Source organism: Hyperolius riggenbachi, chromosome 10 (assembly GCF_040937935.1).
Source record: "Hyperolius riggenbachi isolate aHypRig1 chromosome 10, aHypRig1.pri, whole genome shotgun sequence".
Taxonomy (NCBI): domain Eukaryota; kingdom Metazoa; phylum Chordata; class Amphibia; order Anura; family Hyperoliidae; genus Hyperolius; species Hyperolius riggenbachi.
The window spans coordinates 36,438,112-36,464,883 of NC_090655.1; the positions used below are offsets into that span (position 1 = coordinate 36,438,112).

General features: G+C 45.3%; 1 protein-coding gene across 1 annotated transcript in view; it reads left to right on the plus strand.

Moving 5' to 3' along the window:
- IDE (insulin degrading enzyme) overlaps positions 1-26,772 on the plus strand; it is a 123,758-nt gene that overhangs the window by 60,738 nt on the left and 36,248 nt on the right. Inside the window, exons 10-14 of the mRNA XM_068258893.1 lie at positions 2,001-2,081; positions 11,715-11,818; positions 20,517-20,619; positions 22,485-22,607; positions 24,362-24,444. Coding sequence (XP_068114994.1) covers positions 2,001-2,081; positions 11,715-11,818; positions 20,517-20,619; positions 22,485-22,607; positions 24,362-24,444 — 494 coding nt within the window. The remainder of the gene's footprint in view (positions 1-2,000; positions 2,082-11,714; positions 11,819-20,516; positions 20,620-22,484; positions 22,608-24,361; positions 24,445-26,772) is intronic.

The following is a 26,772-nucleotide window of genomic DNA, read 5'->3' on the forward strand; positions in this document are numbered from 1 at the left end:
TTTTAAAGGATACCGAGGTGATGTGTGACATGAGATAGACGTGTATGTACAGTGCCTAGCACACAAATAACTATGCTGTGTTCCTTTTTTTCTTTCTCTAAGAGTGAAATATCAGGTATGTAAGTGGCTGACTCAGTCCTGACTCAGACAGGAAGTGACTACAGTGTGACCCTCACTGATAAGAAATTCCAACTATAAAACACTTTCCTAGCAGAAAATGGCTTCTGAGAGCAAGAAAGAGATATAAAGGTAAATTTCTTATCAGTGAGGGTCACACTGTAGCCACTTCCTGTCTGAGTCAGCACTGAGTCAGCCACTTACATACCTGATATTTAACTCTTTCAGACCGAGAAAGAAAAAAAGGAACACAGCATAGTTATGTGTGCTAGGCAATGTACATACACATGTCTATCTCATAATAATAATAATAATAAGATTGGTAAAATATAGTCTAAGTGTCTGTTTTTGTCCCCATCTTGTTGTTTCTTTCTATGTACATGGATGTTTATTACTTGGTGTGAATCCGCGTCTCACATTGCAGTGAGCGTTGTTTGACATCTGAGCCTCTTATATTTCCCGACAATGGCTGTGTGCTTGTTTAGGAGAGACATCTGAGACTCGTCACATGATACAGCCTCCCTCTGTCATTGGTTGGCTTTCCTATATACACAGTAATATACACATTAGTCTGTAGGTGCAGATGAAGCGCCAGCTCTGTTCCTGTGGGGCGACTGGGGTGCTAAACGTATGATTTTGGAAGCTGATTGGGTAGTATTGATTGTTCTCAATCAGATTTCAACAGAAATCCAAAGAAAGTTCAGTTAATTAAATGCTTCTTTTGCCGACCGTACTAATCCATTAAAAAAGTAGAATACCTGGAATCTGCCCTATGCCTCCCTCCCGCACACAGACAGACAAGTGGGAATGTTGCCTTATGGTGGCCACTAATAAGCCATACTTTTTTTGTGTCCAATCTTACCACTTCTGTTTAATATTAAAGGACTTTAAAGTGAACTCGAGGTGAGAGTGGGATGGACGCTGCCATATTTATTTCCTTTTAAACAATACTAGTTGCCTGGCAGCCCTGCTGATTTATTTGGCTGTAGTAGTGTCTGAATTCCACCAGAAACAAGGATGCAGCTAATCTTGCTAGATCTGACAATATTGTCAGACTCCTGATCTGTATGCTTGTTCAGGGTCTATGGCTAAAAGTATTAGAGGCAGAGGGCCAGCAGGATTTTAAGGCAACTGGTATTGTTTAAAGGAAATCAATATGGCCGCCTTCATATCACTCTCGCCTTGGGTTCACTTTAAAGGAAACCAGAGATGAATGCTTTGGCACAAAATAAACATATCCCCCGATAGATTGCACAAAATACATACTATACCTGGTATTTTCACCGCTCTGGTGTGCTGGTTTTTGTATTTTTGATTTTTTTTTTGTACTAAAACTCCATGCAAAACACAGTTAATCAGAAAAGCATATTATTTAGTGCGCTGTGTGCAAAATGAAATCACCATTTCTAAAAAAAAACCCTCCTATGACAAATCTAGATTTAAAAAACAAACAAAAAGTTTTTCAAAATACTCTTTACATTAGCAGCTCCTCCCATCTCATCACACCTCTCTGTGATGCTGCAAGTAAACAGAAAGGGGAACGCAGAGCCAGAAGGGGGCAGGCTTGGGCTTGAAAAGACATCAGAGAAGACAGACTCCGCTATAATGATTCCTGAGCAAAGCCAGACTTAATGCTCAGTCAGGGATTTTATCAGGGCTGATAAGAAGCAAGCTGAACAGTAAATAATGAAACCGAGAGCAGGGTAGGTGTTTTCTCTAATGTTCCCACTGATATATATGGTAAAATACATGAGGGTGCTTCATCTCGGGTTCACTTTAAGGGAGTTAAGGCTGTCCTAGTTATTTTCATCAGTGTTTATGAAGAGGCTGTCATGAGCTTATTAAAGAATCTCATTATAATCCTTTCCCTGTTCTCATCTTAGAACTTGAACGCAGTTGCTTTTCGTTTTAAAGACAAGGAGCCTCCTCGTGGGTACACTTCCAAACTTGCTGGATTGTTACATGTAAGTCTGTGCTCCATTGTGTTCTGTGTCAGCCATTTCATTTAAGGAGACGCCACATTTTTGTCTCGCCTGTATTATTTAGTAAGTATTATCTGTATGTGTGTTTTAGATCACTAGATAGATTAATGGGCAGCAAAAGATTGCTGACCACCTTCTGAAAATGCAGTTTGTTTGAATGTCAAGCTGATCCTATGGCCACCATGCTTATCCAAGTCTCTTGCCTGGAACCAGTATGCAGATTAGGTGTATCAGACCACCTGATCTGTATTCTTGTTTCAGGCGAGTGGTGTCCATACCTTATCATGAGATCCTCCATCATGACTAGGGATGGTCCGTGAGATGCAAATAATTTCAAGTTGATGTAGAAATATGCACATTTCTGCAGTTTGAAAATTGATCAATTCAATTCCCCCTTGACTGGATTTGATCCATTTTTTAGCTGCATACATTTGCATATATACAGTGGCAAAATCCTGCATCCGCTTGAAATTCTTTGCATCTTATTGACAATTCCTAATCATGACTGCATTTAAAGTAAATGTGAAGTGGTGCAAAAAAAAATTAGTTATACTTACCTAAGATAAGGGAAGCCTCTGTATCCCATAAAGCCATCCTATTGTCCCAGCACTTGGCCCCCTGCAGGGGCAAACCCAGGATTTTCAAGGGGGGATTCCTGAAAGGTCTCCCTCAGCCACACACAACACACTATAATAATATGGTAGGACATCATGCTGGGCACACATAACGCAATTTCCCGTCCGACTGACAGGATCTGACGATTATTTCCTAAATGTCTGATCTCCTTCCGATCGACAACGGGATCGATCAGGAGCAGTTTGGATACAGATAACAATGAGGACAGCCGACATTGGTAATGAAGGGGAAAGGGAAGCATTCACCCAGCAGAGGGACAGGGCTGTGCTTACCCTTAGCTCTGTGCTCTGTTAAGTTCCCCAGAGCTGCTCCATGCGCTGTACACACGCTGCTGCTCCATGCGCTGTACACACGCTGCTGCTCCATCCAAAGTCAACTGTAGCAGGGAAAGAAGGGGGCAGGGCAGCAGCACATTGCACAGGCAGTCACATAGTGCTGTGAGCTGCAGGATTCATGCAGATATTCTGGTGTCTCAACTTGTGCCTGTCCCCAGACTATGCACCCGCCCTGGTCTGAGGGAGGATTCTATGCCCTTGAAGTTGTGTGACCAGCTTTGTTGAATATGCCTTTGGGCCCTCCTCAGCCAGCTGGTGAGATTACACGCCTTCTGAACTTCTCACCAATCTTCGGAAGTACTCGCGTCCCTGAGTACTTCCACAGATGAGCGGATCTGCTCTTATTCTGGTCCCGCGCATGCGTAGTATGGATACGCCAGTCTTTGGAAGTATTCAGGGACGCGAGAACTTCTGAAGATTGCTAAGGAGCCTTGAAAGAGCGTAACTTCAGCGGGGGGTCACCAGTGGAATGAGGGTACTTGGCGAGCCCTGGGAAGACTTTGGGATCCAGAGCCTTCCTTCTCCATAGGGTTGTATCAAACCTTTTTTATTTTTTGTGCTGCTTCACATTTATTTTAACTATTTCACGAACATTTGATAGTCCGTTGTGGCTTCCATTAAATGTCTGTCATGAAAGATGTCAACTTTGAAGTGCACCTAAAATACTGCTAGTAGTGGTCTTATCTGGTATTTGAGTTTCACAACATTTGTAAAGTTACAGATTGCCCAGCATGCTCATGGTGAACCAGAACTCCTAGGAGTGTGTGAGGGGCTGAAAGAGACCAAAAAGCCTACATACCAAAAAACTATGCAAAACAGCTAGTCTTCTTAAAACAGAAGGTATTTACAATTATTCAGGGTGGAGTGAGCTCTGAGGTGTCCCACAATGCATCACTGCTGAATATGCAAATCATCTTTGTTGTCACTGATAGCGAAGCATACCTCCAGAACCGCTGGCATGCAATGTGTCAGCTTGTTAATATTACAGAGACAAACTAATCCAACACGCATACTGTTTCAAGACAAGACAAATAACATTTATATCGCGCTTTTTCTCCTGGCGGACTCAAAGCAACAGAGCTGCAGCCACTATGTGCTCTATAGGCAGTAGCAGTCTTAAGCCTGGAACCCACTAGGGCATTTTTGGCAGCGTTTTACGATCGCCGGCAAAAACTCTTTGCCAATGAAAGTAAGTGAGGGGGAACCCGTTATTGCGATTAGGAGTCATTTCAATTGCAGGACATGCAGCAAAGTATAGAAGTACTGCAAAATCACTTATCAAAGCGATTATGCAGCGATTTGGGGGGCCGAACGATTGCGATTAAAATGAAACTTTAAATACTTACCCAGTGTCTTGATTTCCTCCTTCCGTCCGTAGCTGTGTCCCGTAAAGGAAGAGGTCACAGGCGCTTCTCTGATTGGTCCTGGAGAAGCACCTATGACCCCTTCCTTTAGGGGCGGGGCTACGGACGGAAGAAGCACTCCGGGTTAGTATAATTATGGCCTGGTGCACACCAAAAACCGCAAGCAGATCCGCAAAACGCTAGCGGTTTTAGCTGCGTTTTTTCTTATTTTGAAGCGTTTTGCGGTTTTGTGCTGCGGTTTTTGGTACAGCAGATTACAGATATTGTTACAGTAAAGCTGTTACTGAACAGCTTCTGTAACAAAAACGCCTGGCAAACCGCTCTGATGTAGCATTTTTCAGAGCGGTTTGCGTTTTTCCTATACTTTACAATGAGGCAGAAACGCCTCCACAATCCAAAATCTGCAGCAGCCCGGGAGTATGTGTTTCTGCAAAACGCCTCCCGCTAAGGTGTGCACCACCCCATTGAAATACATTACCCTAGCGTTTCCAAATCCGCAATCGGATCTGAAAACGCGACCGAACCGCTCTGGTGTGCACTAGGCCAAAGTTTGTTTTATTAAAAAAAAAAATCGCAAATCAGAAGCGCTGTACAGTTTACTGTACAACGCTTCCAAGTAGAGAGGAATCGTGAGCGCCAAAGCCCTAGTAATCTCTGCATACAGTGTTGCGCCGATTTTAAAGCGCTGCAGCAATACCTAGTGGGTTCCAGGCCTCAGGGAGTCCTGCCCAAGGCCTCCTGCTAAATAGGTGCTGGCTTACTAAAGAGCCGGGATTCAAACCCAGGTCTCCTGGATTGATCCTCATCAGTGCAAAGAGATGCTTTGCATATTCAGCAGTGATGCACAGTGAGACATCTCAGAGCTTGCTCCATCCTCAATAATCACAAATACCTTCTGTTTTAAAGAGAACCCGAGGTGGGTTTGAAGAATATTATCTGCATACAGAGGCTGGATCTGCCTATACAGCCCAGCCTCTGTTGCTATCCCAAACCCCCCTAAGGTCCCCCTGCACTCTGCAATCCCTCATATATCACAGCCACGCTGCTGACAAACAGCTCGTCAGAGCTGGCTGTGTTTATCTCTATAGTGTCAGTCTGCTGCTCCTCCCGCCTCCTGCAGAACTCCAGTCCCCGCCTGCATCCCTTCCCTCCCTGCTGATTGGAGGGAAGGGACGGGGGCAGGGACCGGAGCTATGCAGGAGGCGGGGGAGCAGCCGAGACTGACACTACAGATGTAAACACAGCCTCAGAGCATGGCTGTGATTTATGAGGGATTGCAGAGTGCAGGGGGACCTTAGGGGGGTTTGGGATAGCAACAGAGGCTGGGCTGTATAGGCAGATCCAGCCTCTGTATGCAGATAACATTCTTTAGACACACCTCGGGTTCTCTTTAAGAAGCCAAACTTTGGTTTTGAATAACATTTGTTAAATTGACCCATCTGTGAACTGATATTTATTTTTAGCAATGCAATTACAGGTATTCTATTTTTGTTTACATTTTATCTTGTAATCACTTGCAATATTAACCAGTGTTTCTTTGAGTAAAACAAACTTTTAACCAGCCAATACTGCCCTCTAGTGTTTGCTTGAAGCTTTGCATGCCTGAGCTCAGTTATGGAGTTTATTTTGTTTCAAAAAGCTCATTGTTCTGTTACGATTCAGGTTTTTAGTAGTCAGTGCACATAGGTACTGCAGAAAAAGGGCACAGTGCCAAAGCAGATGTGCTACAAGTTCATCTATTGATTCCTAATCTCTCTGGTTAGGAGCAGCACTGCAATATACTGTAAAACATACTCTTGCTAAACTCCACATCCTTTTCTTTGGCAAAAGAAACTTTCTTTATAGTGTCTAATGATGCTAACGATATTTCACATGTGGAAGAGTTCAGAAGATGGCTACATGGCCAAACTTCTGTCTTCCATGGCTCATCTAATGTAAACCTGTGCATGTTTTGTTTGTGTCCCATTTTGGGACTTTCTGTCATAGTCCTAGATCTCAAAGGAATAGGATGTGAAGAAATGCATACCCAATTTTGTCCAAGCTTGTTATTTAACCACTTAATGAAAAGCGGACTTATAAAAATGTCCTGCTAGAGCCTCTTAACGTCTCCAGGACGTTTTTATAAGTCAAACAGTGCTTCTGCCGCTGTGCGCATGCGTGCACATGCGTTCCCGCGCATGTGAAAATGGGGGGGGGGGACACCATAGAAAAAATACACCTTTATTTCCAAATTCATAAAAACATAGTTCAAAAGTACTATGAATTCAGTCACTCAGTGTGGGTGTATTGTCCCTGTCTGTGATTTGTTCGATACAAATGTCTGTTTATTTCATCATTCATGATGATTGCTATACTTGTTGCTGCGTATTATCGTGCCGTGTTTAATCATATGTAGCTACATTTTTAATTTTGTACTGTTTTTATGTATTTAGTTACACTGATTGGGGTTGTTCCCCAGTTTTTATGTACACACCTTTTTGTGGGTGGGGTCTGAACATGTGTCATTGGGTGTGGCGCCTTTCTATATAAGGGTCATCCCTGTTCACTTGCACCTATGCTATGATTAAGGGCGTGTAACGTCCGAAACATGTCAGCATGTGGTGATGGATTTTAGCCTGTCATGTACGTGATTCAATAAAGCAAATTTGATTCTACCAACATCGTGCGGAATCCACTTTCTACACTACTGGACTTGGGGTCTGAGCAGCCCGTTTTTTCTGCACTGTTGGTGGACGGAGTCTGTGAGCGGAGTTCCACTTACACAACAGGTTTTATGCACAGGTGCAGTGTTAATATTAAAACTATAGGGGATGACATTGGAGAAATAGTGTATTTTTTCATTTTTTTTCTTTATTTCCCCTTTAAAATGCATAGAAAATAGACTAATTACTGAAAACAAATCTCAAACCCCCCCCCCCCCCCCCCCCCCACTCCCAAAAAGCCCAATTGGTGGTGAAAAAAACAAGATATAGATCATTTCATTGTGATACTGATTAGTAGTGATTAAGCTATTGGCAAATGAAAGGGATGAGCACGGAAGGGTGAAAATCGCTCTTATCCGTTAGGGTAAAAACGTCTTTGGGGCGAAGTGGTTAAAAATATTTTAATTGTTGGGGAAGGGTCAGGTAGAACCTCCTAGTAGATTTTTTTTTCTTTTCTTTTTTTCTATTACCACCCACCCCATGCAGACAGCACCGCATACTCCTCCTTTGCCATTCTGTGGATTTCCTGGTCCTCTGACCCAATGGCCTCAATTCACTAAGATCATGCTAGAGATAATAAGGCAAGAGAAAACTTACCTCCACACGTGAGAGAGTTATCTTACCTCTTCATTCCTTAAGTTACCTCTCCTGTAGTTAATTTACCTCCTCTGTAGTTAATTTACCTCCTCTGTTAATTAGCTGCGTGTGAAAATAACTACAGCCTGTCTTTAACTCTGGAGTTATTTTAAGGATTTGAGAGTTAATTTAAAGACAGAAGAGTTAACTTTAGGCTTGCCCGAGGTAAAATGTTTCCTGAATACTACATGCCTTATCACCATGGTAACAACTCTAGAAGAGTTATTAAAGACAGGAGATAAGTTTAGTAAATTGAGGCCAATGTCTAGGTGATTTGTATTATTCCAGGAGGGAAAGAGTATTTCAGATATGAGTTGCATTATTGAAGGATACATGTAGTGACGTGGTATGCCACGTTGCTTCACGTACCCTTCAATGATAAGATTATGTGAACATACAGTGCCAGTCCTGCTTGGAACTTGCTTATGTTTACTTTTTCATTTGTATTTTTTTTTTTTTACTTCCGAAAGGTAACAAACCAGTTTTTTATATTTGCAGTCCAAGCAGTTAAGACAGTAGAACAGTGAAAAGATTTTCATTTTTCTGTGTGGAAGCTGAATGAATAGCGGGGAATGGAAGTGTGATGTTTACACTGCGCAGACTTTACTGACATTTTCGGCTGAAACCAAAATCAGAATCTAGGACTGCAGGAATGTTCTATTAAAGGGACACTGTAAGAATAAAAACAGCCCCTGGAGGGTACTTGCCTTGGAAGGGGGAAGCCTCTGGATCCTGATGATGCTTCCCTTGTCCTCTTCACCCTCCGGGATCCAGCGCTGACAGCCCCCGGCAGGCACGGTGGTGCCTGCAATGTTTACCTTCCCAGCTCCAGGGCAGTCGTGGCTTTCCAACGGACTCTGCCGGAAATAGCCGAGCTCAATCGGGTTCACTCTACTGCTTAGGCTCAAGTCCACCTGCACAGTAGAGCAGACCAGATCAGGCTCTGCTATTCCTGCTGGAGCTCATTGGAAAGCTGCGACTGCACTGACGGCGGCAAGGTAAATATTTACATGCCGCTGTTCGGGGGCTGCCAGCGCTGGATCCTGGAGGGTGAAGAGGATGGGGTAAGCTTCATTAGAATCCAGAGGCTTCCCCCTTCCAAGGTAAGTATGCCCCCAGGGGCTTTTTTTGTTTTTCTTTATCGATTTGCTTTAAAGGGACTCCGAGCACCTCTCATGGGCATGCCTTTAAGACTCCGACCAGTACTGCAAAGTACTTCAATATGCAGATCTTTCTGTAGCTTGTGCTCTCCTTTCATTTGATGCCTGAATCGCCATTCTACACCAAATAGTTTTTGTTCGATTTCAATTTAACAATCGTGGCTGCCATCTTGGTTAAGTTATAACTTCCGGGTCACCTCTGTCTTCTCTGTTAGAGAAGTGCATCACTGAATGAAGCAGGAAGAGGAAGTGACACGCATGGCCATTGCAAGAGGCTCCTCCAGAGGGGTCATAGCACGACTTTTTTGGAAGTCGTCTGGCTTAAAGACATGCCCATTAGAGGTGCTCGGAGTCCCTTTAAAGATTACTTCTTACAGAAGCGATTCTCTACTAAATTTTGTATTTGAGGTTGTTTGCTTTAACCTCCCTGGTGTTCAATCTCTGCTGGATTACTGTGCAAAAGGCGGTTTTATCAATTCTCATGGAAGTTTTGCCTGTAACTTACCAAAATGTGTCAAGCATTTAGAGCGTAGTAAGTTTAAAACACAAAATTATGCCAAAGAATAAATGTAATTTTCCCTTTATGCCAGGCCACAATTTCCCCACTCTTCAGGTTTTTGGCAGAATTTGTGCAGTTTTTCGCATTAAAATTTGCATCTGTGTGAAAATTTTCACATGAATTTTAATGAGAAAAACGCATGGGAAAAATGGAACCCTGCCTTAGAACTGCTGGATGAGCTTGACGGAACCCTGCCTTAGAACTGCTGGATGAGCTTGACTCATCCATACTGGTTTCCACTACTTTTTCCCTGGATGAGCCAGGCTCGCCCACACCACCAGGGAGGTTAATCGTTACGCGTTGGGGCTGCTTTTAACATGAGTTAGATGATGATAAAGTGATCTTGGAGTAGGTTGCATTGTAAGCATTCTTGCCAGTGTGCATGCAGTTGTTTCTATAGCCTGTTTCCCATTCCTGCCAGCAGTGCATGTTTTGCAGGTACTCATCATTACGGTTATGTAGAGTAATTAGTGTCTCCACGGTGGGATTAGCTCCTTTTTGGGAATTTTACCAATTATTCTTTGTTGGTGAGATTAGATGACAAACTTGGGAAACGCTGTCCTAGACTGAGCTCTTCAAAGGTGCTTGAAAAATCTGATTTGTGGCCCATCTACAGACTAAAGTAACATTGAAACATGGTGGTAAGCTTGCTTAAAGAAAACCTGAACTGAACATTAAAAGTCAAAATAAGCATACACAAGTCATACTTACCTTCCGTGTAGTCTACTCCTCTGTGTCTTTCTCCTGTCCCGCGTCCTGTTTGTTCACTGTGATCAAGGGAATTTTCCGTCCTCCATTTTGAAAATGGCCATTACCCATAACAGCTTTCTGGTCAGCACACAGTTAAACTGTAACATCGCCCATTTGAGCCATAGGGAAACATGGACATTACCTGGTACATCAGTTTTCCTCTCAGCTATAACTGACAGCAACTGATAATTTACTGACAGCAACTGATATATTTCAGATCTGACAAAATGTTGTCAGAACTGGAAGGGATTATTGTCAGAAGAAAATGGTGAGCTTCTGAGAGGAACTGATGGCAATGGAACTCTGTAATGTTCATTTGAAGTTACCTCATGTGTTTATTTTAAATATTTTTACTCAGTACAGGTTCTCTTTAAAGGACACCTGAAGTTAAAGCGATATGGTGGCTGCAATATTTATTTCCTTTTAAACAATACCAGTTGCCTGGCTGTCCAGTTGATCCTCTGCCTCTAATACTTTTAACCATAGACCCTGAACAAGCATGCAGCAGATCAGGCGTTTGCTATAAAGAGGAACTTAAACCTAGGATAGAGCTCCATCCCAATCAGTAGCCGATACCCCCTTTCCCACGAGAAATCTTGACCTTTTAGATCACCGGGGGGGGGGGGGGCTTTAGTCTTAGTGGCTGATATTGTGGTGAAACCCCTCCCACAGTGTGATGTCATGACCATGGTCCTGACAGTTTCCAGCCTGTGAAACTTGCTGCAATGTGGGGGAAAAGAAACATCTGTTTCCAACTGACAAGTAAGCAGTATCCCCTCTGTGTGTATGTATAAAAAAAAACACTTTAGCCTATCACAATGCTAGTGGGTGAGTTTATAAATAATGGCAGTTAGTGCTGTCTGTTTTTGTTTTTTCTTCTCCATGTATGCCATTAGTATCTATCTTTTGGTAAAGTTCTAGATTGGCCATATGCTGGTTTCAGGTAGGTGATGTAGACGCTATTGAAGCATAAACGATCAGCAGGACTGCCAGGCAACTGATATTGGTTAAGGGCCCATTCACACTAGAAGCTTTTTTATCTGAGCGTTTTGTGATTAGCGGCTTTTAAAATTGCTCCCATTCATTTTCATTAGACTCGCCGCAATTTCACGATCGTGTACACAAAAATTGCAGCGATATTTTTTTTTCCCGTGATTTTAATGAAAGTGAATGGGAGCAATTTTAAAAAAGAGCTGATCAATCGCAAAATGCTCAGAAAAGCGCTTTCAGTGTGAAGGGGCCCTGAAAGGAAATAAATATGGCAGTCTCTATATCCTTTTCGCTTTAGGTGTCCTTTAACCCCCATGTTGCTTCATTGCCCATTGATGATTCTTTTTCCGCCTAGCTTCAGAAATCTTAATAAATTGTATTTAAATACATTTATTTTTTTTATGTGCCAACTTGTAACTTTGTAGTTTTGATACATAAATTAGCATGTCCTTTTTTTGTCCTCTATGTTATGTCATTTTCTAGTATTACCCCATAGAAGAGGTCCTGTCAGCTGAGTATTTGCTGGAAGAATTCAGGCCAGATTTAATACAAATGGTGCTTGAGAAGCTGACCCCAGACAACGTCAGGTAAGTTCCTCTGCTGGATAATCTTCTACAGCCTGTCTAAGGTTTGTCATAAGCGTTTTATTAACTTTGCATTTTTAAAAGGTTCATTTTATTGGACCCTCTGAACCTTATTTTTGTGTGATGTGCAGGCTTACAAATTTGTGGAGGTCATCCAAACCAGATGGGGTTATCCCTGGCAGTTTTGGCAATCACAAAGTCACCACTAAACTTGAGTATTTTGGTGGCATTCGCCTACCCTAGTGTTTTGAAAGCATTTGTCTGTTGCTTATTAGGCTCACTTCCAGTGACCACAATACTGCCTGGATACTGTAAAAAAAAACAAAAAAAACAAAACCCTAAGCTATCTAGCCAATCTTTCTGAAAGCAAAACTGTGACTAAAATTCAAAAAAAGCTTGCCTCCATAGATGGAAGCCTCTGGATGCTGTAAAGGCTCTTCCAATTTTTCTTGAGCCCACTGCTCAAGAAACCGGAAGTTGAGCACACTGCTGCTTGCTGGGACCCTCTGCTTCTTCAGGGCCGGAAGTTGAGCACACTGCTGCTTGCTGGGACCCTCTGCTTCTTCAGGGCCGGAAGTTGAGCACACTGCTGCTTGCTGGGACCCTCTGCTTCTTCAGGGCCGGAAGTTGAGCCCATTGCTGCTTGCTGGGACCCTCTGCTTCTTCAGGGCCGGAAGTTGAGCCCATTGCTGCTTGCTGGGACCCTCTGCTTCTTCAGGGCTGGAAGTTGAGCACACTGCTGCTTGCTGGGACCCTCTGCTTCTTCAGGGCCGGAAGTTGAGCCCATTGCTGCTTGCTGGGACCCTCTGCTTCTTCAGGGCCGGAAGTTGAGCACACTGCTGCTTGCTGGGACCCTCTGCTTCTTCAGGGCCAGAAGTTGAACCCATCGCTGCTTACTGGGACCCTCTGCTTCTTCAGGGCCGGAAGTTGAGCCCATCGCTGGTTGCTGGGACCCTCTGCTTCTTCAGGGCCAGAAGTTGAACCCACTGCTGCTCGCTGGGACTTTGCTTCTTCTTCCGGGCCGTACTTCCTTCTGTGTGGGAGTGTCTCCACTTGTACATGATTAAAATATGGTTTATCGCGGTTTAAGAGAAGATTTCTATCTGACTCGCTCGATTGTCCGTCAGATAGCCCTTGTCGAGGTATGTTACACTATAAGGCCCCCTTCACACTAGGGCGCTTTCATTGCATTACTCTGAATAACGAAAGCAATGAAAGTCTATGGGAGAGTTCATGCCTGCCGTGATGCGCTGCACTGGAAGCTTCGCACATGACGTGAAAGCAACAGCGCATCACCATTCTATAGCCACGGCAACCTAAAGTCATATAAATCAATGGCGACGCACATTTTAAAGTTTTTTTTTCGTGGTGCGCATGCGCTGAAGTGTTTTTTTTTTTTGTTTTGTTTTTTCAATACACCTCCATGCAATTTTTATTTCGGCCACAGGAAGTGAACGCTGGAGAGCCTCACTCATGGTTTGGCTTGCAGCCAGAATTGATTACTGTGCATTGCTGCGGTGGTCTCTAAAGTCTATTTTTAACACTACAGTGCTGTGCAACCATACAATCGCACTCCACCTATAATGGTGTGAAACCAGCCTAAAGTGTTAAATGGGGACTGAAGTAAGAGGTATACGGAGGCTGCCATATTTATTTCCTTTTAATCAATACCAGTTGCCTGGCAGCCCTGCTGGTCTATTTCTCTGCAGTAGTATCTGAATAACACCAGAAACAAGCATGCAGCTAGTCTTGTCAGATCTGACTTTAAAGTCTGAAACGCCTGATCTGCTGCATGCTTGTTCAGGGGCTATGGCTAATAGTATTAGAGGCAGAAGATCAGCAGGGCTTCCAGGCAACTGGTATTGCTTAAAAGGAAATAAACATGGCAGCCTCCATATCCCTCTCTCTTCAGTTCCCCTTTAAAGCCATCAGGATATGGTTACAGCCCGGATAATGCCTTGTGAATCAGCAGTGATGAATATGCACAAGCTGAGGACAGATGCGGCTTCATCACAGAGGGAGGGAAGTATGTTTTCAAGAAGAGCATCCTCTGGTTTTGAGGCTTCTGCTCTTGCGCTCCCTTGATAAAGGCCTCCTACAAGCTCCTCAGCTGTTCGGTGATTGAATGTTTGTTCAGCTCTCTGCCAGCTGCTGGAGAGGTTCTGAGAAGCGATGATGTATGAAGTTCTGGGTTTTATGCCTTTGTCACCAGTATGATTTATGTTTCAATGGACAGAATAATGTCTAAGCTGGGTAGCCTGACATCTGTGCGTTACGCAGAAAGCTGCTGTGTCTAGGCTGAGGGAATATTGAAAGTTTTTATGCTTTCAGAGTGATTTGTTGGGTGCAGTTTGTTTACCGAGTGGCGGACCTACTCACCCCGGCATTCGTGCCGGGTAGCCGGGCGATCTGTGCTGTAAATCCCTTTAGTTGCTGCTGTTTATTTCCTTAGTGACCTAGGATATAATTACACTGGAAACCACTCCAGTTATTTCCAAACTCTATAGTCATATGCAATGAGTGTCATGTGACAGGAAGCTGCATCACTGGCCGGAAGCAGCATGAGAAGATTGCTGTATATGACTGCATGTAAACCTCGGAAAACTGTGAATTGCACACATAATGCGTGCTCTCTGTTCATCTTGGCTCTGTACCTCATACTTTACTGTCCCATGTGACGTTTTATATGTCAGTTCCTCATTCTCTTCTGTACCTCATGTTATATTATAATTATTATAATCCTCATCCTTCTCTGTGCCTCATGCCCCCGTCTTAATATACTCTCTGTACCCCATCCTTCTGTGTCCCCATCTTAATATACTCTCTGTACCCCATCCTTCTCTGTGTCCCCATCTTAATATACTCTGTACCCCATCCTTCTGTGTTCCCATCTTAATATACTCTCTGTACCCCATCCTTCTCTGTGTCCCCATCTTAATATACTCTGTACCCCATCCTTCTGTGTCCCCATCTTAATATACTCTGTACCCCATCCTTCTCTGTGCCCCGTCTTAATATACTCTGTACCCCATCCTTCTCTGTGTCCCCATCTTAATATACTCTCCATACCCCATCCTTCTCTGTGCCCCGTCTTAATACATACTCTCTGTACCTCACGCATCGTTCCTTTCTGTGCTTCACACCTTATTCCTTCCTGTGCCTTACTCCTTGTTGTTTTCCGCGCCTCGTTTCTTTCCATGCCTCACGTCTCGTTCCTTCCCTTGACTCGTTCCTTCCCGTGCCTTGTTCCTTCCCGTGCCTTGTTCCTGCCCGTGCCTTGTTCCTGCCCGTGCCTTGTTCCTTCCCGCGCCTCGTTCCTTCCCGCGCCTCGTTCCTTCCCGCGCCACGTTCCTTCCCACGCCACGTTCCTTCCCGCGCCTCCTTCCTTCCCGCGCCTCCTTCCTTCCCGCGCCTCCTTCCTTCCCGCGCCTCCCGCCTCCTTCCTTCCCGCGCCTCCTTCCCTTCCGCGCTTTACGCCTCGTTCCTTTCTGTGCTTTGTGCATTGTTGCTTTCCGTTCCTTGTTTCCTCATCCCCTCCTTCCTTCCCTTTCGCTCCTCGCAGCTCGTTTTCTAGTGGGCCTCGCCCCCCTTGTTCCCTTGTGGGCCTCGCCCCCCTCGTTCCCTTGTGGGCCTTGCCCCCCTCGTTCCCTTGTGGGCCTCGACCCCCTCGTTCCCTTGTGGGCCCTCGCCCCCCTCGTTCCCTTGTGGGCCCTCGCCCCCCTCGTTCCCTTGTGGGCCTCGCCCCCCTCGTTCCCTTGTGGGCCTCGCCCCCCTCGTTCCCTTGTGGGCCTCGCCCCCCTCGTTCCCTTGTGGGCCTCGCCCCCCTCGTTCCCTTGTGGGCCTCGCCCCCCTCGTTCCCTTGTGGGCCCTCGCCCCCCTCGTTCCCTTGTGGGCCCTCGCCCCCCTCGTTCCCTTGTGGGCCCTCGCCCCCCTCGTTCCCCTGTGGGCCCTCGCCCCCCTCGTTCCCTTGTGGGTCTCGCACCGCATTACATTTAAGTACTTTATTTATGTCATACTCTTCTCCTGAGCATATCCTCACTGATCTGTTCTGGTTCCCTTTTAAGCACAAATTTGTACAGTTTATAAATGGCATGTGCCGTCATCCTATTCTTTTGTGGAGAGATGCTGCATTGCTTTTTCTCCTTTATTGTCCTCTTTTGTAGGTTCAGTTAATAAACCCACAGTACAGTGACCATAGCAACCAGATTTCACCCTTCATCATGTTCGAGCTGCCTGATTGCTGATTAGTTGCTGTGTGGGCTTCTGCATTTTACACATGGCTCTTTGCATTATTCCATAAACCCCATAGCCTCCAATTTCCATAAATAAATTGCGTTCATTGTATGTTAACTAAATCTATTCCAGTTTGCCTTTGGTGTACTTTTTAAAACCTAGCAGAAGGCTTGCACAAAGATAACCCACTCTTCAGCTTCGTATAGCTCTGTCTGCAGATTTGTGTTTAGTAAGCAGCAACCATCAGCCGAAAAGGCAGCACTAAATGCCCATATGTTGGGTTATTTCAACTCCACACCATAAAAAGGAGTTTTACGCTCTCTCCTCCGCTTGCAGCGAGCAGAAGCTTGTTTACTATTGCAGAAAACAGCCCCAGAGACAGAAGGCGCGCCATTATCTGTAAAGTCATTTTGTGGTGGGTTCTGGCTGCCATCTGTAGCGGCATAGAGTGCATGCTGATGAGACACCGCAGAACTGAGCTGACTAACCTTCCCATCTCTGGATTTTCCGGATGCCATTACCCTTGGTGGTTTTGCGTTCTGATAGAGAGGAGACAGGGCAGCCTTCTGTGATTTGTGCTTATAATCTCCACCGTGCACTGCTGGCCGGCCACACCAATCTTAAAGTGAAGAGTGAACTGCGCAACATTTTTAGTCCCAGGGCATCCCAATAGTCAATAGCACATTTAAAAATGCATGCTAACAATGTGGCTCATAACTTAAAAAATCCATTCCACCTTCTCTTTTTACATTTAAACGTTTGTTAGAGGCCTTTTTTTTTTTTTTTCCCCTTGACATACTTCCGTGTTACCTCCTCTCTGCAGAAAGAGCAGGCAGATACGGACAGCTGTAATTTGCAGTAGCAATGAGCAAAAAAAAGCTTTCATCAACCGGGGGACTGAAGATAGGACACTGTACTTCAAACAGTTTAGAGAAGTCACACGTTCCTCTGGATAAATACAGGCAGAGGGGAAAATGTCAGCTCCTACAGCTATTAGAAACCAAGACAAAATGTATAAAAAAAAACAAAATTTGTAAAACAGACAGTCAAGAGTCCGTAATAGTGTAGTATGTTAGGTACTAGGTAGATACAATAATTGAAAAATGGGTACTTACAAAGCTGGGTTACCACTAAGGCAACCATTGTAACGGCAGGTGGGGACACAGAATAGAGAAACCGAGAGCCCAATATAGTGTAGTGTGTACTGGTATGTGAATATGACACGTATCTATTTATACTCACAAACATTGGTTACCACCTAGGTAACCACTATATCAGCAGGTGTGGAGATTAGACCTGTCCCCACTCAGGATTAAGAAGCCGTTCTCTGTAGATAGGAAATAAGGGGCAACACCCCTCCACCAAGGGTGGACTCAGGAACTGTATAAGCAGACCGAGGCACCAAAATGATAAAATATTCCAAAATGTTTAAAATGAGGAGGCAGAGGTGGACTTGCCTCCTCCAAGCAGACACACATGAGTATTGTGTATATTCAAAACAACAAAAATGTATTTATATACTCCAGAAAGTGCAACACGTTTCGCTGGCATCTCCCACTTCATCCGGCAATAGAAACTGAGCATAAAACTCAAATAGGTCTGGTGCAAAGCTTAGCGGCCCTCTTTCGGTCATCCCTTGTATCCAACCTGAGCCGTGCTCCATATAAGTTGTTTTATGTCTTATAGACCATTTTTAGCTTGATCTTTCTAGCCTGCCCAGTGTGCCCTGGAGCTGCACTGTACAATACCGACCGGTGTACTTAAAGTGCTCCATTAGGTCATTTTTTTCTCTAGTGGAGGCCAGTATAAAGGGTTTCCAGACTTTAAAAAAGTGTTTAGTGTGCTTTTTCATTATGAGCAAGGGCATCCAGCCTATCTAGGTTAAAGGGGAACTTCATCCTAAACAAACATATTGTTATTAAGTTACATTAGTTATGTTAATTAGAATAGATAGGTAATATAATCTCTTACCCACCCTGTTTTAAAAGAACAGGCAAATGTTTGTGATTCATGGGGGCTGCCATCTTTGTCATGGGGGCAGCCATCTTTTTGGTTGAAAGGAGGTGACAAGGAGCAGGAGACACAGTTCCAACTGTCCTGTGTCCTGATAACCCCTCCCAGCTGCATGCACTAGGCTTCAAATGTCACATTCAAAATGTAAAAAAAAAAAAAATTGCACCAAAACAGCAGAACGAGAACATCATCATCAGAAATCCCATCATGCTTTGCACAGCATAAGGGGAAAACTGCCTGGGCAGTTTTCTTCTGTGCAGCTAAAAAATGAGGCTTGTATAAGAGAAACAAAGTTCTGATGCTGTAAAACTGTTAAAGAAACACAAAGCCTTTTCAGTGCTGCTGAGTCGATTTTTAGTCTGGAGGTTCACTTTAAACAAGTGAGTTAGCTCTTCTTTCATATCCCACAATAACTGGATAGTTTTATAGCAGATATGATTTTCCCCGCAGACAAGGGGCGCCAATTGTTCTTCATGAGAAAAGCCACAAAGCATAGGCGAGCCTTTTTGGATTTATTTTCAGTTGTTATTAGTTTCCGTAAGTTTTGACATTTTGCGCTAATGGCGGTGTTGCTGTAAAAGCGTCGCTGTGAATTGTGGAGTTTGTTAAAATTAATGACTTGACCTTTTTCGATCATAAGCCCGCAGTCAGTCTCATTAGCAGAAGCCGCTTTTACGATGCCTCGTTTTCCAGTCACGCTATGTAACAGTTTTAAGAGGTAAAATACTCCAGAGGTGCTGGGGATACACAAAGCAAATGAATAATTCAAACTAGTTTTAATAGCCCTGCATAGCCTTAACTTGTTTCAGTTTACTGTGTTTTTCCTGAACTTTGCATTGAAGGAAAAAAAGCAAAACAAATCCACCCTTTCCATGTCTTTTGCATGTAGTGTATTGGCACACGCTTCATTGTTATCATTCCAATACACAGTCCCCAATGGCTGCGCTCAACTCGCTCTATCAAGAAATGGCCACCTGTATCTCTATGTCCATCAATTGGTGGGGCGTCCATTTACTGACCCACTACAATACACAGTTGCGCTCAGCCCTTAGAATCTTCTCAAATCTCATACCATCTGCCAGCTAAAACAATGTGTTCAGGTGTTCAGAATACAAAAGAACAGGGCTGTGATGTCAAAGAGCAGCAGTAAAATTAAAAGACCACAAAAGTAAGTGTTTCTGGATGTCGCGTCACAAAAAGAGGTTATTTTCTTAGCAGTGCAGATGGGCAGCCCCTTTTACCTGTGCTCAATAGGCACTCAAATTCCTGGCGGCGTTAAACACTATTCCCCTCCTGAGCCGTAGCAGCTCGAAGGGAGAAGTAATTCGGGGTATGGCGATCGCAGGAACTCTGGTTTCCTTTTAACCTTCTGCCGACCGCGTCATGCCGATGGGCGTGGCCACAGCGGCAGCCCCAGGACCACCTAACTCAGATCGGCGTAAAGTCCTGGGGCCAGCTAATGCAGGAGATTGCACGCAGGCTGCGCGCGCATCTCATGCTCGGGGGGGGGGGGGGCGGAGCTCCGCCCCGCCTTCAGTCTCCGAGTGGCAACCGCCGCTCGGGAGACTGTTAGACGGCGTGATCGACGTCTATTTACATGTGTCGATCGCATCGCTGTCCCCCTGGGACACTGGAGAGCGATCGGCTCTCATAGGCAGAAGCCTATGACAGCCGATCCCCATTATTGGCCGGCTGTGGGGAGGGAGGGAACATATTTGTATATAAAAAAAAAAAGCATTGGGGAAGCGATCAGACCCCACCAACAGAGAGCTCAGTTTAGTGGGGAGAAAAAGGGGGGGAATCACTTGTGTGCTGTTCTGTGCGGCCCTGCAGCTTGGCCTTAAAGCTGCAGTGGCCTATTTTATTAAAAATGGCCTGGTCACTAGGGGGGTTTAGCACTGCGGTCCTCAAGAGGTTAAAGGAATACTGTAGGGGGGTAGGGGAAATGAGTTGAACTTACCTGGGGCTTCTAATGGTCCCCCGCAGACATCCTGTACCTGCATTGCTGTGTCCTCACTTCCGCTGATGTCACCAGGAGTGTACTGCGCAGGCCCAGTATGGTCTGTGTCCTGAGGACACGGCAACGCAGGCGCAGTGGTTTTCAGACTCTAAAGTCTGAAATTCCAGAAGTGAGGTGGGGCCGGAGCATCGGTGAGTGGCTGCGCGGGCACAGGATGTCTGCGGGGGACCATTAGAAGCCCTGGGTAAGTTCAACTCATTATCCCCCAACCCCCCTACAGTATTCCTTTAAGTCACCCCTACTACTAATGGCTCAGTAAAGAAATAACAGGTTTTAGAGAATGAGAGCAACTGCTTTACTGAGCAAAGTGTCCTCTGATTGTGATAAAGATGTTAATAGTAAGGAGTTCTAACAAAGAAATAACATCTCTCATGACAGGTGGCCTGTAAATAACTGTCTGTTTGTTTGGTGTAAAGATGTGAATGTGTTTTGCAGGGTGGCCGTTGTGTCCAAGTCCTTTGCAGAGCAGGCTGACAAGAAGGAAGAGTGGTATGGAACGCAGCACAAGGAGGAGGACATTCCTGCAGAGGTCATTCAGGTCAGTAGGTAACAGAGCTCCTCCATTCACACTATGTGCTGCGCTCGGTTTTGATGCAACACACATTGTGTACGATCCACATGGCAACATGAAAGTCCATAGACTTTCATGTTACCATTCACATTACATCTGTGCGTTCCCATGCGTTACGATGTAATGTATCTGGGAACATTTTATCGCACGAAGCACGCGTTTCCCGAAGGGTACGGCTGCTGACGTCTGCGCTTTAGCACTCCACGATGTGCAATGACTGCGCGATGGAAACTCATGCACAAAATCTCGTTCGTGCATGCATTCTGTAGTATTGTCGAGCTCTTAGTGCAGCCGGTCTTCCATTATAGAGTCTTTAAAGGGAACCAGAGACGAACCAATGCTAAAAATATATAAAAAAGATTTATACATACCTGGGGCTTCCTCCAGCCCCATAAGCTTGGATCGCTCCAACGCCGCCGTCCTCCGCTGCCTCTATCGCCGGTACCAGGTCCCATCACTTCCACCGGACGCGGCCAGTCTTCCGCAAGCACAGGTGTCCCTCCGGCTTTGTAAGCATGCGCCTGCGCAGTACGGAGGGAGCGCACTGCGCTTGCAGCGACTGGCTCGACTGGCCAAAATGACGGGACCCAGTACCGGTGGACAGAGGCAGCGGAGAAAGGCGGTGTGGGAGCGATCCAGGCTGATGGGTCTGGAGGAAGCCCCAGGTATGTATAAATATGTTATCTTTTCGTCTCTGGGTCTCTTTAAAGAGACTCTGAAGTGAGTCTAAATTTCAATTCACTTTTTTAACTTGTAAGCCCTGCTAAACCGCCATTGTCCTGCAGCAAAATGAGGAGTTTATACCCCCCAAATCCCCTGTGCTGTGTCCAGGGAGCACTTCCTGATTGAGGCAGAGCTTATGGCTGTAGCTCTGCCTCTTAGCGCGTCAATCCCGGCTAATCGCTGCCTCTTCCCACCCCTCTCAATCTTCCTTCACAGAAAGGGGCGAGGAGAGGCGGTGATACGCGCGGATTGACGCACATGGAGGCAGAGCTGCAGCTGAAAGCTCTGCCTCCATGAGCAGCAAAATCCACGACCAAGAAAGTTGTGGATTTTGCAGAGGGGATTTGGGGGGTATAAACCCCTCGTTTTGCCGCGGGACAGTGGCGGTTTAGCAGGGCTTATAGTGGCTACAAGTAAAAAAAAAAAAAAGTGAATTTAGACTCGCTTCAGAGTCTCTTTAAATCCACAAAAAAGTGCTCCTTTCTCAGATGTCATTCACATGAAATTACCTTCGTGTATGAAATGAGCAATGATGTAAATTGCTCCAGCGCCCTCCTCCCTCACTAAGCCGTTTCCATCTGTCTCCACCTCCCAGGGCTGGCGCTACCATAGGGGCAACTTGGGCAATTGTCCCAGGGCTTGCTCCTGGTCCTCATTTCTATCTCAGTACTAGGGATGATCACAGATATACAAATTGTTCCGAGTTGATGCCAATGTATGCAATTTTTTATGCAAATGTATGCAGCTTGCAAATGAACCAATCAATTTAAACCTGGGATTAAATTGATTGGTCTATTTTCAAACCGCTTACATTTGCATACAAATTAGCATCATTTTGGAACAATTTGCATCTCATTGATCAACTCTACTCAGTACACTTTTGGTAGGAGGAGCAAGTCAGTGGACCAATAAGAGTTGATCCTAGAGAGGGATATTAAAGGCATCCACACATGCAGGCTTTTCATAACAGAAGTCAGAAGCAACACTTTCCATATTCTAGGTTTCCTTTATGGTAGAGATGAGACGTGCAACAACAGGTATTGTGATATTTGTACTGTCTATTGTCGGCTTTAGACTGAACTACTTTTTTTTTTCCTTGTTCGTCCTAGAAATGGAAAAAAGCAGAATTAAATGATAACTTCCACCTCCCAATGAAGAATGAATTTATTCCTGAGAATTTTGAGATTTTCCCTTTGGAAAAAGATGCCACCCCTTTTCCCGCCCTCATCAAGGTAAGGGGGATTCTTTTGAACAAATTGTATAATACATTTAGTTTGATATGTTTATACATGAACACACGTTGCATGACTTGAGTGTTTGTTTTTTCTGTTTTTATTTCCTTTGAAACGAAAGGGCTACATACCAATATATGGCTATAGGAACGGTTTCTGATGCTGAAACCAGGATTTTTAATAATTTACTGCATTCTACTATGTTGTTACTGTTACTCTTTAAAGGTCAACTGTAGTGTATATGGAGGCTGAGTAACACCAGAAACAAGCATGCAGCTAATCTTGTCAGATCCGACAATAATGTCAGAAACACCTGATCTGCTGCATGCTTGTTCAGGGTCTATGGCTGAAAGTATTAGAGGCAGAGGAACAGCAGGATAGACAGGCAACTGGTATTGCTTAAAAGGAAATAAATATTGCAGTCTCCATATACCTTTCACTGAGTGGCGTTTCTAGCGTCAAGCGGCAGGAGCGCCCCGTCCCGGGTGTTTTCATGGGGGGGGACACACCCGGAGCCCTGTGCAGGTGCGCATCTGCTGTGCTCTGCTCCCCCGGCGTGGATGCAGAGTGATGCGTGTGAAAGCTGTGCTGATATCTTACACGTGCTTGGGAGTCCAGCATTGTTCGACTTCCTCTTCCTGCAGTCATGAAAATCACATGATGCTGAAAGAGTAGGTGCCGGATGCTAGAAGGAGAGCTGAGCAGACAAGAAGTCGGCCAATGCTGCACGGTGGATGAGCTAAGCAATCAGCACGGCTTTCTAACGTGCAATAATCTGCAGTGATTTTCTTAGCTGGGGGAGCTGAGCACTGCGGGGGCCACATTATGTATTTATATTGCGCTGACATCTTCTGCAGCGCTTTACAGAGTACACAGTCGTGTCACTGACAGTTCTCAGTGGAGCACACAATCCAATCCCTGCCATAGTCAATGTCTAATGTCCTGCCATTTTATTGATTTATTTAGCACTGACCTCTCCTGCAGCACTTTACAGAGTACATAGGCATGTGACTGTCCTCAGAGGAGCTCACAATCTAATCCTACCATAGTCCTAGTGTAATGTCCTGCCATATTATGTATTTATATAGCACCGACCTCTCCTGTAGGTGTGTCTGTGGATAATCGGCACCGGTTGTCAAATACCCTAGGTATGCCACGGCTCTCACTACAGTTGTCCTTTAAAGGGATACTGTAGGGGGGTCAGGGGAAAATGAGCTAAACTTACCCGGGGCTTCTAATAGTCCCCCGCAGACATCCTGTGCCCGCGCAGCCGCTCACCGATGCTCTGGCCCCGCCTCCGGTTCACTTCTGGAATTTCTGACTTTAAAGTCTGAAAACCACTGCGCTTGCGTTGCCATGTCCTCGATCCCGCTGATGTCATCAAGAGCGCACAGCGCAGGCCCAGTATGGTCTGTGTCTGCACAGTACGCCCCTGGTGACATCAGCGGGAGCAAGGACACGACAACGCAGGCGCAGTGGTTTTCTGACTTTAAAGTCAGAAATTCCAGAAGTGAACTGGAGGCGGGGCCGGAGCATCGGTGAGTGGCTGCACGGGCACAGGATGTCTGCGGGGGACCATTAGAAGCCCCGGGTAAGTTCAGTTCATTTTCCCCCGACCCCCCTACAGTATCCCTTTAAGAAGCAAACCGAGAAAAGAGGAGGGTGTTTTAATGGTTGTCCTCATTTATACTAGACACTGGCTGACAAATTCCGGTTTGGCATCTGTGTTCATTTGTCTTTATCCTGTTCTCCAGGACACTGCAATGAGCAAATTATGGTTCAAACAAGATGATAAATTCTTCCTGCCTAAAGCCTGCCTCAACTTTGAGTTCTTCAGGTAGGTGCCCCTGCCGTTGGAAAAGTCTGTTGTTTTATGGAGATATTATTGCAAGCGATTTACATTCTAGGCATACTTCCCCGTCAGCGATTTGTATACCCAATTACCGGGAGCGTGGATAATAAACTCACACTAATATTTATGTGTTGGTGCTATAATCACCCCGCTCGTCTGATGTGCTGACACCAAGCACTTCATCTTCATATTTTTTTATTGCATGATCTGCAGTAAAATTGTTGTAATATTTTGCGCTGACCATAACCGTAGATCATTTATTTCCTATTTATGGCCGTCATTAAGTTCCGCCATGTGTCTAATGCACATCCATTACCCTTTAAGCAGTTCATGTTGAAAATTATGTGCTGGTAGCTTTTTGTTTGGCGGAAGGCTTTGAGGACTGTTTTAATCAATGAAGATGGATCTTTCTAGGTAAAGTTACATATTTATGGAGTTGGTCTTTGTCGTGGATGGTGCGCTGTATTCTGAAAGACATTTACTCTCAGCTCCCCATCCCCTGCCCAAAATAAATGTTTTTGGTTATATAGTTTGTGGGCCTTGTTTTTTCTTTAGTGAGCGCTAGTAGACAGGTCTTTATTTTCGTCACAGGAGCCAATAGGCACAGATGTTCTGGCACCCCAGACTCTGCCCTCCACGAAACCAACAAACCCCCACCAAACCACACTGCAAGTGTGCTGGCTGTCCCAGCTGTCACTTCTTCCTTTACCTGGTAGCTACAGGTGCCCCCAAGTATTGGGTAGTTAGAGGAAACTCAGTATTAAGTAGCTAGAGGTGCCCCCGACTGAAGGGAGATCTCGTCGGTGGAATGCCGAGATCTGGGTGAGTAACCTCTCATTTACATTCAGCTTAGGACTCTGCATAGAGAATGAGGGAGGGGAGCGAGCTGCCTTTCCAACATCAGGCACCTGTAGGCATGTGCCTACAGTGCCTTATGGTAAATCCAGCCCTGCTAGTAGGCATCCCTGTATTAAAGCAAATCTGTAGCGAGAAAAAGAAAGATACTTACCTATGGAGCAGAAAGGCTCCTTCCCGCTCCTCTCTCCATGTCCTGGTTCCCATGCTTTCCACCGTTTGAATTTGCCTCTTTCTTCTGAAGGCCCCTTTACGCGCACTGAGAGCACTCAGGGACTCGAGTTCTCCAGAAGCCTCTCCAGGGTCCTCGAAGGCGTATTTGACCCGTTGGTTGAATATATGCAATGGTAGTGACAGCGCTGGAATGAGGACGCAGAAAGCGGACTGGGAAAGGCTCCATAAGATCCAGACACTTACTTCCCTCTTCAGTGTTCTCCCCAGAAATGTTTTCTAGCCGGGTGTCATGAAAACAGTAGCCGGGTGGGAATATGCAGGGTCGGGAATATGCAGGGTCGGCAGTTCTCTGCGCAAGTCTGCTTACAGCATAGGAAGAGGAGACGAGCCGATGACACTGCTCTTCATAGGTAGGATTTTACCAATCCAATCCAAATATAGTCTGCAGGTCACCAGACTGTCAATACATTTTTATAGGAAGCTTACCACCACACATCGAAGCTTACCATCACAATCTCCATGAATCCACAGCAGTATAGATAGATGTAAAACAGGATAGAACGTAGTACAAATTTTTTTTCAGTTAATATAGATAAATTACATCATAGGGGGATAACCACAGGCAAAATAGGGACTTAAAGGGATACTGTAGGGGGGGTCGGGGGAAAATGAGCTGAACTTACCCGGGGCTTCTAATGGTCCCCCGCAGACATCCTGTGCCCGCGCAGCCGCTCACCGATGCTCTGGCCCCGCCTCCGGTTCACTTCTGGAATTTCTGACTTTAAAGTCAGAAAACCACTGCGCCTGCGTTGCCGTGTCCTCGATCCCGCTGATGTCATCATGAGCGCACAGCGCAGGCCCAGTATGGTCTGTGTGTGCGCAGTACACTCCTGGTGACATCAGCGGGAGCGAGGACACGGGCGTGCAGGCGCAGTGGTTTTCTGACTTTAAAGTCAGAAATTCCAGAAGTGAACCAGAGGCGGGGCTGGAGCATCGGTGAGTGGCTGCACGGGCACAGGATGTCTGCGGGGGACCATTAGAAGCCCCGGGTAAGTTCAGCTCATTTTCCCCTGACCCCTCTACAGTATTCCTTTAACATTTCGGTGTGATACCCTATCTCAGGTACTGGTTCTATCCTGACTATTTACAAACCTATAAAATAAACAGAATGAACAAGATGCTAGTTAAGAACCCAAAACACCATTAATTGTGGTGGTGTTGTTGGGGGCATGGGTCATTTACTGCTGCGGGGGTGGGGGGCACAGGTTCGCCACCTACTGCACT